We start from the raw sequence: 15,423 nt of genomic DNA on the forward strand, positions 1-15,423 counted from the left end.
CGAATAGAATTAATAGTCTACGTCTTTGTTATAGTCTCTTCAGTGATAAGACTTACTTATTTGCTAGATAAGAAACATCTAAAACTTGTTCAAATTAAATGACTAATATATATATATATCTTCTTCTTCTATATATCTATATATATACATAAACAAAGTCGGGTTAGTTACAGCACTTATAACTCAAGAACGGTTGGACAGATTTTAATGATCTATGATTTGTTGGATTCGTCTCCGCCCCGAATAGCAGAATAACAAAAAAAAAATACCGGGGCCGGGGCGAAGCCCGGCGGGGCATGCTAGTAATATAATAAATAATATAATAACACATTTTAATTTTTCTAGAAATAGATCTAAATTAAGAGCTTTTAATATTCACAACAATATGTTCTTTTGTGGCCTTTTATCTTTTGAGATACTTCTTAAAAAGTAAACTTCTTGGTCTCAGATTTTAAGAAACTACGAGTTCCGTTATTAAATTAAAAAAAGATATTATATATTCCCTCTTAAGCGATCCAATTTAATCGTATCTCAAGCGCAGAATTCTGAAAATAATTCTCAAAGTTTTTGCATTAACGTACTCTAGCGCGCATACAAATTTTAATATCCCGTTGAGATAGCAGAGATAATAACAACGTCGATAAATTTATAACTTACCGGAAGTACGTGAGAATTCCTAAGGAAAGCAATAGAGCTACCAAGGATATCGCGTATCCCGCCTCGTAGATTCCATTTATACTTTGCTGCCACTGTAATCATATTATCAAAATTTTAAACTTCATTCTCACATTTCAAACCAGTTTGATAATTTTTAGAGTGTTGCCTTAATTTTATTAATCCATATTACGCGAAGGGCGCGAGTTACGATCTTATTATTTCGTCAGAAAATTTCACAGTTTCAGATCGAGGGTCGACTACGATGTATAGTAGAGAGCGAGTAACGCGAATCTGACCCCAATCGTTTCTTTGATTAATTATCATGTCGCCGTTGCAATCTCGTTGCGCGTGTACCGTAGACGAGGCTAACTACCATCCAGATTAGTTAAATAAAATTATTATTTTTATTTTTTAGAAAGTATATATATATATATTCTTTCAAAAATATAAATATAGTAGATAATGTAGCTCAAAATTCACGCAGATAAAACAAATTTTTCGTATTAAATGAAAAGAAGTTAAAGAAGTTGTTTCGAAAATAAGAAGAAACGATTGCAAAACAGAGAAATAGTGTAACTACTAATAAAACTTTATCGTGATGAAAATATTGTTTTTCTTTTTAGTATATTTCAGGGCGAAAATTTCCAGGACCTATATAACAAATATAAAAATCTATACATTCGAGAAATGTATCCAGGCCAGTCACGACTCTCCCATCGCTGTCGTAAATGCATTTTCGTAACAATATTCAAACCTGAAACTAGTTTTCGGAAATCCTACGGATTTCGTGAATGTCAAAAAGTCGAGAAATCATAAAAAAAACTACGAGTTTCACGCAAATCGATTCTCCCATTTTTTCGTTCCGAAATATGCACGAGCAACGCAGTTCGCCTGGCGTTGTCGTTTGTCGTTTTAAAATTCATCCGCTTACGAGATCCTCCGTGTCCCTCGGCCCCCTCGCAACCAACATATACTTCCTTTGCGCCGTCGCATGCAAATCTTGCCGCATCTGCAAAGCAAAGTCGGCTAGTAATAGGGCTTCGTAACGTTGTTCTATGCATGTATGACAAATGCCTGCCAGGCACGAAGTGTTTATGAGGCTCGCCGTCCGAAAAACATGCCTCATGACCTACGTCGAGGACGGTCGAGCTTGAAAAATTAATCGAGCTTGTTTCGCGTACGGAAGAAAAATTTGGGCTTTGTCCGAAAGCCCGAGTGTATAATCTCGCTCGTTATAAATATGCAAGACAAGCAGACGCTCCGCGATTTGCCATCAAAAGAATCTATTCCCGTATTTATTAGAAGTGGATGACGATAGTAGAGAGCCTGGGGAAAGGCATTAACCCGTTGTTCCCCGCGGGACCGGAAGCAGCATTATTCTTAACCGCCACCGTATACGAACGCGAACGTCGCGTTACTTATTAACGCTACGGTTGCACGAAAGCCTACAAGTTTGTGCTTTCATGGCACACTATATTCATGGATAAGGTGCTGCAGCTTAAATCGCGCGCAAATGTGAATTAATATTTAACTCGGAATGTATAAATCTTAAATCTCTTTGCAGTACAGGCATTTACGCGAATGCTCTCAAGACAAAAAAAATTAAAAAAAATAAAAACTACTAGATGTATGTATGTGTGACTTAATTCTTTTATCGAATAATTCTTATTACATGTTATTACGTTTCACGAAATATAATTTGCTTTGGCAAAACTCGTTGCGAAGGTGATCTAATTTTTCGCAAGTGTTTCTTATAATTACCATATAGCCGCATTATATATCATCGAAATAAAGGCGAAATATAACGATTAGCATAGCGATTTCGATATATGTAAAATATAGTGAGAACATTTTGCTGTTAATTCTAAATTGGATAAAGCAACGTTTCGATATTAAGTTTACAATTTCAGAAGTCGAATAACCCAGAAAAGAGCCAAGACATGTGTATATCGAATAGGATTACGGGGCACGCGATTGAAAGCGAAACATGAAGAGTTCATATCTTTAATCGAATCGATAAATATCATAATTATGAAAATTAGGTCCACACCGCACAGCTTTAAACGGATTTCACGCCGTGCTACGGTAGTTGGAGCTAAATAATTCATGAAGTTCGGGTATACGCAGTCTCCGGATACTCCGGATACCGGGCTCTATACCTTGAGATTACACGGCACTTGATACGTTAATAGTGTAGGTAGGTACGAGCCGGGTCTCTCTTCTTTCGGCTGGCCCAATCGGATTAACGCGGATCCCGGAAATTATACCGCTGTTGCATGCGGGGACACGATAAATTTTATCTACGCGAACAAAGCGATAATTGTATCCCATTGTTTCACCCATGTTTATTATGGCTATAGGTTTACACCCTGAATTTATATACCTCAAATTCGACCTAAATTATTTAGGCCGCCCGCTGTAAACATTTGATAGGCGGCCGAAACTAGCTTCAGGTCAGACTTTAGGTTGAATTTGAGGTATAGGCCGCGGCCTAAATGTCCCGATGTACCCGTGCCCTATGTATCGATAGTTGAGGATTACACTATCTCCCGCGCTACATTGGGCACGGGTACACCGGGACATTTAGGCCGCGGCCTATACCTCAAATTCAACCTAAAGTCTGACCTGAAGCTTGTTTCGGCCGCCTATCAAATGTTTACAGCGGGCGGCCTAAATAATTTAGGTCGAATTTGAGGTATAAGCTGCGGCCTAAATTCAGGGTGTAAACCTAGCCATTGGCAGCTTATTGTCGTTTGCGTCCGCGATCCCGTTAATATTAGGAGATAGATGAATCCTCAATTTCGTACGTGTCGTATTGTCGAATTGAAATCGAGCTATCGTTGTTTACCGATCGTATTGGATTTTGGTGCGAAGTTCCCGCTGCGAACGCAATGAATTCGCGCGAAACGTGACAATATCGCGCGATACCATCAATTTCGACAATCGAGAGCTGCAGATCTCTATATAACATAATAAATCAAAACGATATAAATATTTACACTTTATATTGCATATTTTCAATTATTATACGGAGAGAATTTTCTCTTAAAATTTACCCTGAAGTCATGGTAGTTGTGGAACAACATGATTTTAGGAATTTTTTGTGGAATAATAGATAATCTTTTCAGAAGTTTATGTTTTTACTCATATTTTAATTGTGTATACAGTGGCAAGCCCATTTTTTAAATTATATTCACTATTCAATATCTTGTAACTTCACACACCAATTTCTCAATGAAATTTGAAAGACATATTCTCCAGATATACTTTTAAATAATATATAAAAAAAAGAAAAATGGTATTTTTATAAAGTAGAGGGACTTTTTAACTAAATAATATTATTAACTTCAAACACTTGAAACAAATAATGACTCTACAATGGGTTATACAAAGAGTCAAAGAAGTAATCTTCAAACTAAAAGTAATGGAAATGCTTCTAACTATCTCTTGTCCCTGGCTTCCATTAGTTAATCTCTATGATTATCTCTCTCCCTCTCTAATAATTAGAACTGGAAATTTAAGAGAAAGCTTCGGAGCAGTTGCTTTCCACGCGCGGAATATAAGAGAAAATACAAAGATTTTCAAGAAATAAATTTCAGAACTACGAATAAAGAGGGAAATCTTGTTTATTATTTAGACACAAGTCAATGCAAACGGGGACTTATCGGTATATTGGTCCAACTGCAAACTCAATGAAATATCAAACAAGTTTTACATAACATTTTATTGCAAATTTTATATAACCAAGTACGATTCGTTCTTATAGTTCTATCTTCTTATTGTTAAAAGTGTAACAAACGTCACATAAATTTTAACTATGGCATTTTAATTGCAAGTTAAAAAATTGTCATCAAAACGTAATCTTGCGAATAATAATGTCGAAGAATAATCATGCAAAGAATAATCATGCACAGAGTAATTATAGTGCAAACATCATACATGACCGTCACATGACATTTCATTGCAACTTTTATATAACCAAGTTGTGCAACTCTTTCGTTCTTCTTCTTTTCAGTTCTTCTTACTCCTTGCTAAAAGTGTAATAAACGTCTGTCACAGAAATTTTTCCGGAACTTTATTCGAACTTGGATTTTCTGTGAAGTTGTTATTTTTCCTGGCGCTTAATAGGTCGCGTAACGGCCAAACTGCATGCATTAAAATAAATAAGTAACTTGACACATATTTCTGATCATGCTACATCGTCGATTGTAGCGCATTTTGTCGCGATTTCATAAACATCAGCGCTTTTAGATAATAAATGCGTTGCAATATATAAGTTGCAAATGATTTCCTTTTAAAATAATTGCCAAACAAAAGCGAACAAGTTTATACTGACGATGAGAATTTCAATCAATTTACATGCTTTCGGAGGATGGGATTGGTTCAGTATACAATTACCGTTCAATGCATTTTAAGTGCGTTTATTTCCATAAGCCGTTTCCTAGTTTTACGATAATATTTATCTTTAGAGTTCAGATGTTGCAGATGTTAGAAACGCGAATCGATGACGATGTGTAAACGTTCATCGTGTATAGAAGTGAATACAAAGGCTTTTGTCATACCGTCGCAGCACTACAGCGCAAAGAATCGGTTTCATTTGAACATGCAACGGCGCGGCGCGTACCTATACGCGACGAGAATTCAGCTCACGTCAGACACGTGTAAATTAAAAACTCGGGAACAAACCGCCATCTCCGCGAGAAGCAAATGTATCACTGTGTAATTTGCAAAACAATAAAAAAGATAGATAAAGAGAGAGAGAGAGAGAGAGAGAGAGAGAAAAGAGACAGATAAAGGGTGCGCGCACAAAGGTAATTCGATTACGACGGCGTATCATTAGCGGAGTCTAATGAATCCGTTCGCAATTTCGTGTTCCACAGAATAACTGCCGAGATTAGAAGGATCAAGTAAACAGAAAGATTACTCTGATAAAAATCACTCAGGCAGATTACCTCGCTGGACAAGAATGGCAACGCTACATGCAAAAATACATATATCCTCTCGAGCTTTTCCGCTAAGCCGTCTGGCCTCGTTCTCTGGACCCGAAAGATAAGTGCGCGTCTTATCGTCGTTCATAAAATAGGGTACCACGAAGTATTTTTCACCATTTCGTGTCCTTCGCATCAAATCCCTCACATTGTACGAATGATTATAATTGAGTAAACTCGTGTGAGCAATAAACTCGCGTCTAAATCGTAATTATGCGAAAAACTCGGTATATCTAATATTGAATTAATTTTCACGTTAATTATTTGCCTACCTACAGCAGGATAGAAAATTGGAATGCGAAATACTTGTTACATTGTTGATAGCTTGAAAAGTTTGATCTCTACAATTAGAAACTGAATAAAATTATGCAAGCGGTCTTTTTTTTTTTTTTTTTTAGGAAGGACCAAGTTGCACAATATTTAAAGTTTTTCTTACGTTGCTTCCTCAGTTGTTTTTCTCTAAATTTATCAGCTATTAATTTAATTAAAAAATTAATTTTGCTGTCCCTTATTTGTGCTAATAGTGTTGTTAAAATCATCAAAACGTTTCTCGCTCTTTTCAAGCTTTCCACATCCTTTCGCAAAGTTTAAAATTCTTCACTCGGTGCTTCGAATTTGTCTTCGTTTCATCTTACGGTAACAAAACCTTGCTGTAAGAACTCGAAACGGGCTCCGTGGCGAGCGTGGCATCGTGTTCGCAATTTTAGCAGCGTCGCGATGAAAAAGGCACGAGTATCGACATTGACGTCAACGCGTGTTATAGAAGTGAATGCCTTCACGACGACGTGATGGATACACTAAGAGAGAGAGAAAACCGGCTTCGACGAACACGAGAAGCGGCTATGACGGGCCACGTTCTAAAGGATGATCACGCTATGTGTATCGGTACCGAAATGAAGCTGGTCCTAATGAATAGAGCGCGGCTCGTCAAATACATGAGAAGGGTTGACACGGATGGCGTTACGTAAAAGCGACTCCTGGCAAGCGGGAAACGGGAAACGCTTCATCGTATTATCGTACTGCCTCACGCGTCAAAGGCACGTTGCTTTCCGACGTTAATCCTGTAACAGCGGCGCCGCTTGGGCGTCGAAAAATTTCTAAAGAGCGTAACTAGCGGCACGAAGGTCGCTTAAGATTAAAATCCATTTGTCTCGGCGGATAAATAGCTTTGCCGCTTTAACGGTTTCGATACATCAGAAATATTTGGAGAGATACTGGCCGTTAAAAGGATAACATTTAAAGGGATTTGCGTATTGACAGAAACTGAGAAATTCAGGACAATTTCACGCTCGTTTCATTTCTATGCCTCGCGTTCTCTTTTTGCTGAAATTTCCGGTGCGCGCATCATAAATCTGTTTCACCGAGCCGTCACAGTTGCACCGACGAGAAATCAATTCTTCGAAAATAAATCGCGAGAAACGTTTTTTTTTTTACTCTTTTGTTTTCGCCGTAGCGTTATTATCCGAAATGACCGAAATATCGACGATGCTCAAACGAATAATGTATAGCAGACGCCGCCGTATCGTCCGTTGCAAGTTGCAAGGCAGATTGCGAAGTCGCGTGATCGCTGAAATTGTTCCTCTGTGCAACGTTGCGATGCAAAATAAGTAATACTCTCCCTGTCGGATGCAGCGTGCGTGTCTTTCAAATATTTCAATAACAAACGCGCGCGTCCCGTTCGCTCAAACGATATTAGCTCTCCGAATATACGAGTCGGCTGATCGTGAGCCTTCAGGCAGAATAACGCGGAATCGAACCCATATGTCAGAATGGCGATGTCCCGCACGAGACTGAGAGGATGTAAAACTGGGACTCGCGTGTGAGAATTTGTATGTTATTTCCCAGAAGGATTAAGCTCTTCCCCCTCCCCCCTCACCCTCTCCTTCGCGTCGTCCGATGATTTTAACCATCAAATTTTTCAAATACCTTTAAAGATCGCGATCCCTTTTATACGGCAATGTTCTTCGATATTCCGTCTCTTTGACGTGCGGTAAATTAGAGATATCTTTGATAGTCAATTTATTGTATACGCGCGAATAGAGGCAAATACATTAAGAAATAACTCACGCTCAGCTCCTGTAGATTTACACAAGTCGTGTAATTGCTCCATATTTGATTAGATTCGGGATGTCGGAACCACGTACCGTTCAGCTCGCAGTATTTGTGCGCCATCACTGCAATAGAAAGTGTTGGAATATCAAATGAGATGTATAACGTAGGGATGTTGAGAAATAAAAACATTGTTGAAAAATAAAAACATCGGCATTTATCAATTTTTTAATTACCAAACCTTAGCGGCATCTCTGGTAATAATTATTATTAATGGAATTTCGCACGACCAGTCATTCTCTATGACATTTTTGATATTGGAATTAATTAAAAGTATACCTCAATTTTTTTCACTTTGATTAACGATACGCTTTATACTTCAATGCAATTTTATCGCTCCATACGCTATATATGCAAACAAGTAAAAAAATGTATGTGCCACAAACCATATGTGCCTTAAAAAAAAAAGAATTTACATGTGGTTTATATCGTTTCGACGTAGCATATTTGTCAATGGTTAAAAGAGAGGTGGAAACGAAAGGAGAAATACATATCCTGACGCTGATTGTGTAATCATCCACGAAGTTACGTCCGCTTCTTGTCGAAGCTCGTTCAAACTTCCGTCTATCCCGACGAACAAGCTAATTTAAAATTTCCCGATGCAGAGTAGTTCGTAAAAACTGTGCCGGCGGCGTCGCATGAAGAATCAAGAGCTTGGCGGTCCACCCATTAAGCGGATAGAGAGGTAGGATTATTCCTCTTTGCGCAACCACGATTTAATAGTTCGCAAATAAAACAAAATGCAAATTGAACTTCAGTCCACTCTGACTCCTATACGAAACGCCCGCGCCGCGCCGCCTGGTTAAACTTAGGATATCTTTGGGAAAAATGAACTTTGACTCGCGTAGCCACCTTCTGGCGTTTTAATGCTCTCTTATTCGCGCTCTTTTCCAGGCTTAATTAGCTGATGAGGTACGATGTAAATATCCGGAGTGTACGCAAGTAACTGCGAGCTAATCTCTGTGCGTAATTACCTTTCTGTTTGCCCGAAGCGCGCGCGATCTCTGATCTTTATAAATTCTCACAAATAGAATAACGTGGTAGTCGATTCAAATAAAAATACGTAATATGATTTATAAAGGTAAAAAAATTGAAAACATAGATAGAAGAGACATCGAAGCCATATGTTAGACTTATTGTGCCATGCGCTTCAATTATACAATGCATTGTAGATTGCGAGGAATAACATGTTACTTTGTCAATCGGAATATTATGTACTATATACAAGAGCAGAATTACACCCACAAACGACCGTGTCGGCAAGTATGGAGCAGCGATTAAACTCCATTCGTTGTAAAGAGAGTTGTGGGGAATAGTTATTTGTGCAACAAGTGATGTAAGTACTCGCCTTCGGCTCGTGCGTCAACTCCGCACCCGTGAATTTTCATCATTACGCACGGCTTGCACATCCTATTTTATGTTGCAAGTGCGTGAAAAGTGGTCTATCACGCACGCGTAGCGTGCCCAATGGGCCACTTTCTATGCACGTGTTACATAAAAGTACATTACGAAGACGCGACCGCGAGAAATGGCATGGTCGCACGCAAGAGAGTCCGAAACGATGCGAGTTTTTCCTCGAGTAGTATTACGCCGTAATTCGCCGCAAATGGCGCAAAGCGAAATAGCGTTTCACGTAACAAATGCATCGCGATACAACGTGAGTGAACAATGCGGCGCGCAACTTGCTCCGACAACAACGGAATATTAAAGTATATTAGAGCGAATCGCCGTAATTCGAAATTCCGCCAGGCATGCCCGAACTCCAAAGCTATATATCACAATAGTAACAGTTCGGGACATATCGCCTTCGAGGGAAATCAATTTTCCCTCGAATATATCCAAATTATACGTGACGCGCGTCGTCACGTGCGAGCAATTTGATCCTGTAAAGCCTACCGGTTATTCCGGCAATTATTTCCCTTTCGCAGCCACGCTTAGACTTGCGGCTCTCTCTACTCTCTCTTCCTTCCCCTCTTCCACCCCTCCCCTCTTTCTCTCTGTCCCTTTCCGTTCCAACATTCTGAAAACCATTAAAATTATCGCCGCGATTGTTCCACGGTGCAACGTATCCATCAATTTGCGGATTAACTGGCGCAATGCAGATCTTACTTTAAAAAAATTTAGATAATTATGACTGGCGACGAATTAAAACAGATATAGCATCTTTTGAATATTCTTTGAAATAGTAGCTGTTGTCCAAATAGAACACACGATATTTCCTGGAGACAATTTATGTTTCATTTCCTGCTAATTGATCATTAGCGGCAATGAAATTCACGCACGTTAAATACTTTCGTTTGTTCTCTTATGGGCAGATAAGATTATAACATATGGGATGGGATTATAACATTAGAAATATGATCTCGTTTTGGTGAGAATGTTCATTTCTATATATAGCAGGAATTATCGATAACACCAAAGTGCAGTTTTATGTACAGGTACGTAACAATTTTTTTCGTAAAATTGCGGATTAATTTTTCAAAATTGAACTAAACCAATAATCGAACAGTGTGATATAAAAATAGGCAGGATATTCTGGAACTGATGTGATGATAAAATTGTGATATTATTATTTTTTATCAACAATACACGTACTTTTATTTTTGGGTATTAGTTATACAATTGTTTAAATTAAAACACTTTTTAAAGTATTATTAGTGAAAAGTTTTGCACGTAGCAGATAATCTTATCAAATGGGTTAGGGTCTTTAACAACCATTGCAGAGAAAAGTGCAAGAGAAAAACGTGCAAAACTGAATAATTCGAATTTGATTGGAAAGCTGCGCTATATACATGCGATATGTTTATTCGGAAAGAGAAAGAAGGGAAAGAAAGGAAACGAGAGGAAATTACGCGCATAGCGCATAGCGATTATTTGCGAACTCGTGTGGTTGCTCATTATTTTGTGATGAGGGTCGATCGATCGCGCGAGTCGGAAGACTCGCCCACAAACCCGCCGGATGTTCGCCGAGCGTAAGGTATCGATGTCTGCCCTTAATTCGTCCATCACCCCTTTGTTGCATCTTCCTTTCCGACAGGCGCCGTCATTACATCACATTTATCTCCCCCCCCCCCCAACTAGATGCTCCACCCAAGCTTTAAAAAAATATATGTACATATATATATATGTATATATATATATATATATATATATATATATATATATATCGTCTAGTTCATCCGTATACATATACAGATAGGTATATACAGATGAATGCGCAGATCCAGCATACACGCCGTGGCCTGTAACGCGGAGCTCTCTGTGGCGCGACACGACGAGATTTATTCGCAAAATTAGAATGGGAAAGCGCTCGTTAAAAAAGGAATGCGCGACGTTTAATTCCCGAATAAAAGCGGAACGCAATGCTTGTCCGGCGCACCGCAGCTGCGACCTACGATCGGACAAGCAAGAAAAAAAAGGAAAAATAAAGAAAAACAAAAAAAAAACCGAAAGAGAGTATGCGATACTCGGCGGTCCAAAAGCGTTTCACGATAATAAGGAGATAACGAAACGCCATTAGCGGCCGTTGTTTCCTGAAATGCGATCTCGTTGGAAGATAACAGTTTCGCTAGGGACTGCGCCCGCCTGCCTATACGTGCGGGCATATGCTATTTTGCACCTCGAATCAGCATACCTAGTCCTACCTTTGACCCATTAACCATTCCGGACGGTGCGGTCATTTTAATTAACGAGATTAACAATTAACGGAAGGGAGGATATTAACGGGAAATATGAGGATATATGATTCTCTTTCCGGCAGAGTACGGTTTAATTCCGTTTGGATTAGTAAATGAAACGCGACATTACGTTTATTCTATGTCACAAATATTTTATAGATATTTTTAACATTTTTCTAAAAAAATCTCTAAATCTATAATTTCTAAATAAGAATATCCTTTAACATCGATCTCACTCAGCAAAAGTTTCTTCAGAATTATTACATAATTTGCAAAATTGATCCATATTTTGCACAATATATTATCTTTAGATCTTTTTTCTTCTAGTTTCTTGCCTGCAGACATTAATTTTAAAAATCATCGTTAATATAAAAGAAAAATAAAAACAAGCGAATTTTAAGTGTTTACGAAATTATTTACGAAACCGTGTTCAAATAAAAAAAAAATGTAAATTGCTTTTTATACCCATTATGAAGCATCAACATTACTGATAATGAGTGCAAATCTTTTATTTAATTATTGTAATATATGCATTCTGTAATATTAATTACATCTCTGAATATATAATGTAAATGCATGTACATAAATGATATAAACCGGTTTTCAATGTATTATACATTTTCAGTGCCTATCAAGAAAATGTAATAATAATAATAAGATCAAGATAATTATAATTCATCATATAAATAATACGTATTATGGTAAAAACTTACACATAATAAATACACGCAAATCAATATATGATGTTGTCTAAATATGTACTTTTATTTATTTTTTGAAAATTTAGTTTTGACCGCATTAGTTTTGACTTTCAGCTTCCCTCGGTAACAACTTATCAGGACAGAGGCTGAAGGTGATGAATGTTATAGTAGATTCCCTACAGCCCCAGACTAATATTACGAGCTCCCTAAGGACACGGGGATGACAAACCAAACGCAATTAAGTGCGTGTCCGTCGTAAAATCCTTCCTGTCCATCAATCCCGTCGTAACATGATCTTTTGTAAAGCAGCTATTATTAAATCACAAAAGATTTTGGTTTCTTTTGTATTGGATATTAAACCGTATTAAACCATATTACTCTTTAAATGTCAAGCATAGAAATATTTTAGAATTTTAAATAGGTAATTTTGTATACATTTTATTTCGTTTACAGATTATGTACAAAAGAATTAACGATATATATATATATATATATATAATATATATATATATCCATAAATATATATGTATATATATATATATATCCATCTCAATGTCTTGAACAATTGTAAAAAAATTGAAAGAATTTTTTTAATAAGTACTGAAAGTTAGTTGTGTATCGAAAATTCCATCTATATAGAAAAATGTTATAAAAATATTAAGGGATTGCTTCTTATTTTGATAACTTACTGATGGTAATAAATCCCGTCCAATATTCTTGCTTCATTTATATATGTTCTATCTTATATATTTTTACTCCAAATTCTCTTCTTCTTTTCTTCCTCCTTACCTTGTCCAATAAATCTCTCTCCATGGATTCAGTTAAGTTAACGCAGCTAAACTCCTCTCTCATCTCGTTGCAGCAGCTGGCGATGCACTTGGCAAGTTTTGACGGAAACAAGTTTCTACGAAACGTCAAAAGGAAAAGTTTGGTATCGAAATATTTTTACCCCCCGGAAAGGAGCGGTCCTGGTTCGGGGCATGCAATCAGGCGACGTTTGTGCACAGTCGAGAAAGAATGATTGTGCATATTGTGTTCGAAATGACTGGTCCGGAGAAAGAAAGAAAGAAATTGTCTGGGAGTATCCGGAACGATTCGCTCGTTCGCGAGATTTGCGCACGATCCACGGATACGCACAACGATCCGAGAGATGATGCGAGTCGCGGATTGATAGGAATACCTCGGATATCTTTGGATATCAAGTACTGTGAAGTGAATTGAGCAGCGAAACTTTGTTAATATCGTCATAGTGCTCGGGCGAAAGTTCCGGTACCTGTTTCGCCGATATTGATACATCGCGCTACGATGACGCCGCCGACCAACGTCGACCAACACCGACGACATCGACGGTCGACGGCGCGGTGTCGCGGTGTCGGCTGTCGGCGTTGCCCATGAAGGATCGATAACGCTCTCGAACGATCTCACGCGCTGCGTATCAATTCGCCGCATCCGTTCGAGGACAGCGAGTGCTTAGCTGCAGATTCGACGCTAATAGATCATGGACCAGAGGAAGAGGAGGAATTAATTAGTGTTTGCGTAGTTCTTGATGTCTGGAAGAGACGGTACGATGTATTCGTTAAGCACTGTTGAATATACGCTTGGAGAAAACATTTTTGTCGACATTTTTCTGTCACAGGAATGCGTGATGCGTGGTTTTAGAAAAAGCTTCTAAAGTATCTCGTAAAACTCGATATTATATAGCTATAGCTATCCGACCTACTTTTATGCGTGTAACATCCAGACGAAATTTACATTTGATCTTGAGTGGGTTATCGAATCTTCGCTTTTTATTGAGAATTAAATCGGATTTATAGAACCGCACCCGGCGCGGCGTTTCGGCGAATAACGTTGAGAGTATGTACATTTTAACGCGGAGCTAATCGATATTCGTTTCGTTGCTCCCGCGGATTTTCACAACGTTTACGTTTACTTATATCCATAGAAATCATCGCAAAGTTCATATAGTTTCGCTCGACGTTATCCGTCGTAAAAATTCTGAAATCAAAAATCCGTGCACGCGTTTTGCGCGTTGCGCATTAATTAAATCCTGACATAGATATCTCAATATAGCTACATGTAGAATATAACGTCAATCATATATAGAAGCAAAATTGGATATTTTGCCTCTTGAATACATTCATAAAAATATAATAATAAAATGTTGTAATACCGAAAGGGAATGGTTATCTTTTCAGTATAGTCGTACGTTTGTCAAACACACATTAGTGTATATGTAAATATGCGCTTTCCAACGATCACGTGTGTGTTGCACATTGCTACGGTTTTTATTTCTTTCTTTATACCCTAATGCGCGGAGAGTTTTAACGGAGATATATATTTGCGGCTGATTTATTTCGTTTACTTTTCGTTTACTTTTATTTACTTATCACAAAATACTGAAGATTCTCTTCGCGAATATCACGTAAAGTGACCTATTTTCTCGTCAGTGTTAGCCTTTTCGCGACAACGCGACGAGACCACAGCTATATATATGGCGCGGCCAAGTATCACTCTAAAAGCACTATCCTTCTCCATATGTGTACAGCTGAAATGCAATTCTACAAAGTATTGTAAATCGTTCAAGATACTACATACTACTGCAATTTGTCTATAATTTAATAACGTGTCCCCGCTATGTGATTCATGCTCTATAAATTTAACGAAGATCTTCGGCGAGTTATAATTATAATAATTTTTTTTATACGAAGAATGTGTTTTCCACAAGTTATCTTACAGCGGTCTTATATATAATAAAAGCGTTGAATATTGCGACAATAATAGCATGCTTGGATACAAAAGGAGTCTATACGAAGGTCCAAGCATTCCATGCAATCAGATTTTTCGTTTTTGATAGCCTAAAAACTTTTTAGCTCGCAACGTAACCGTAACCCGATCCATTACTTAAGCACCAAAGTAGGGAAGTGAGCTATATCTAAGATGTTCCATTTTACCAGACCAGTTCCATTTTTTCTTTTCCAGCACGTAAAGAGAAGAAAGAGATTGAATGAAGGATCGCGAATTCGTATCAATTTCATTCTTTTGCTTCGACGATAGAGTCAATATTAAAGATAAGCTTAAAAAATGTAATATATATAAGCTTATGTTTTATTAATATAAACTTTTTGAAATAGCAAAAACATTTTTATAATATTTAATCCATTCAATAACTTTTTAAATTAAAAAAAATTTATACATGCAAAAAATAAAAAAAATCTATGATGATTTAATATTATTAATAAATAGTGAATGATAAATGCAATCAGCGAAATCTTGCCCGTAAATCAACTTTTC

General features: G+C 37.6%; 1 protein-coding gene across 5 annotated transcripts in view; it reads right to left on the reverse strand.

Moving 5' to 3' along the window:
* Dh31-r (Diuretic hormone 31 Receptor) overlaps positions 1-15,423 on the reverse strand; it is a 98,346-nt gene that overhangs the window by 11,113 nt on the left and 71,810 nt on the right. For 4 of the 5 annotated variants that reach the window (XM_077423132.1, XM_077423131.1, XM_077423135.1 and 1 more), the window contains 2 exons: positions 7,713-7,819; positions 658-749 (listed from right to left, as the gene is read on the reverse strand). In XM_077423132.1, the coding sequence (XP_077279258.1) occupies positions 658-749; positions 7,713-7,819 (199 nt within the window). Of the gene's footprint in view, positions 1-657; positions 750-1,588; positions 2,247-7,712; positions 7,820-15,423 lie in introns of those variants that run through there. The other variant, XM_077423133.1, reaches the window with a different exon arrangement.

The sequence above is a fragment of the Temnothorax americanus genome, unplaced genomic scaffold, assembly GCF_048541705.1.
Source record: "Temnothorax americanus isolate GAGA-0224 unplaced genomic scaffold, ASM4854170v1 Scaffold77, whole genome shotgun sequence".
NCBI lineage: Eukaryota > Metazoa > Arthropoda > Insecta > Hymenoptera > Formicidae > Temnothorax > Temnothorax americanus.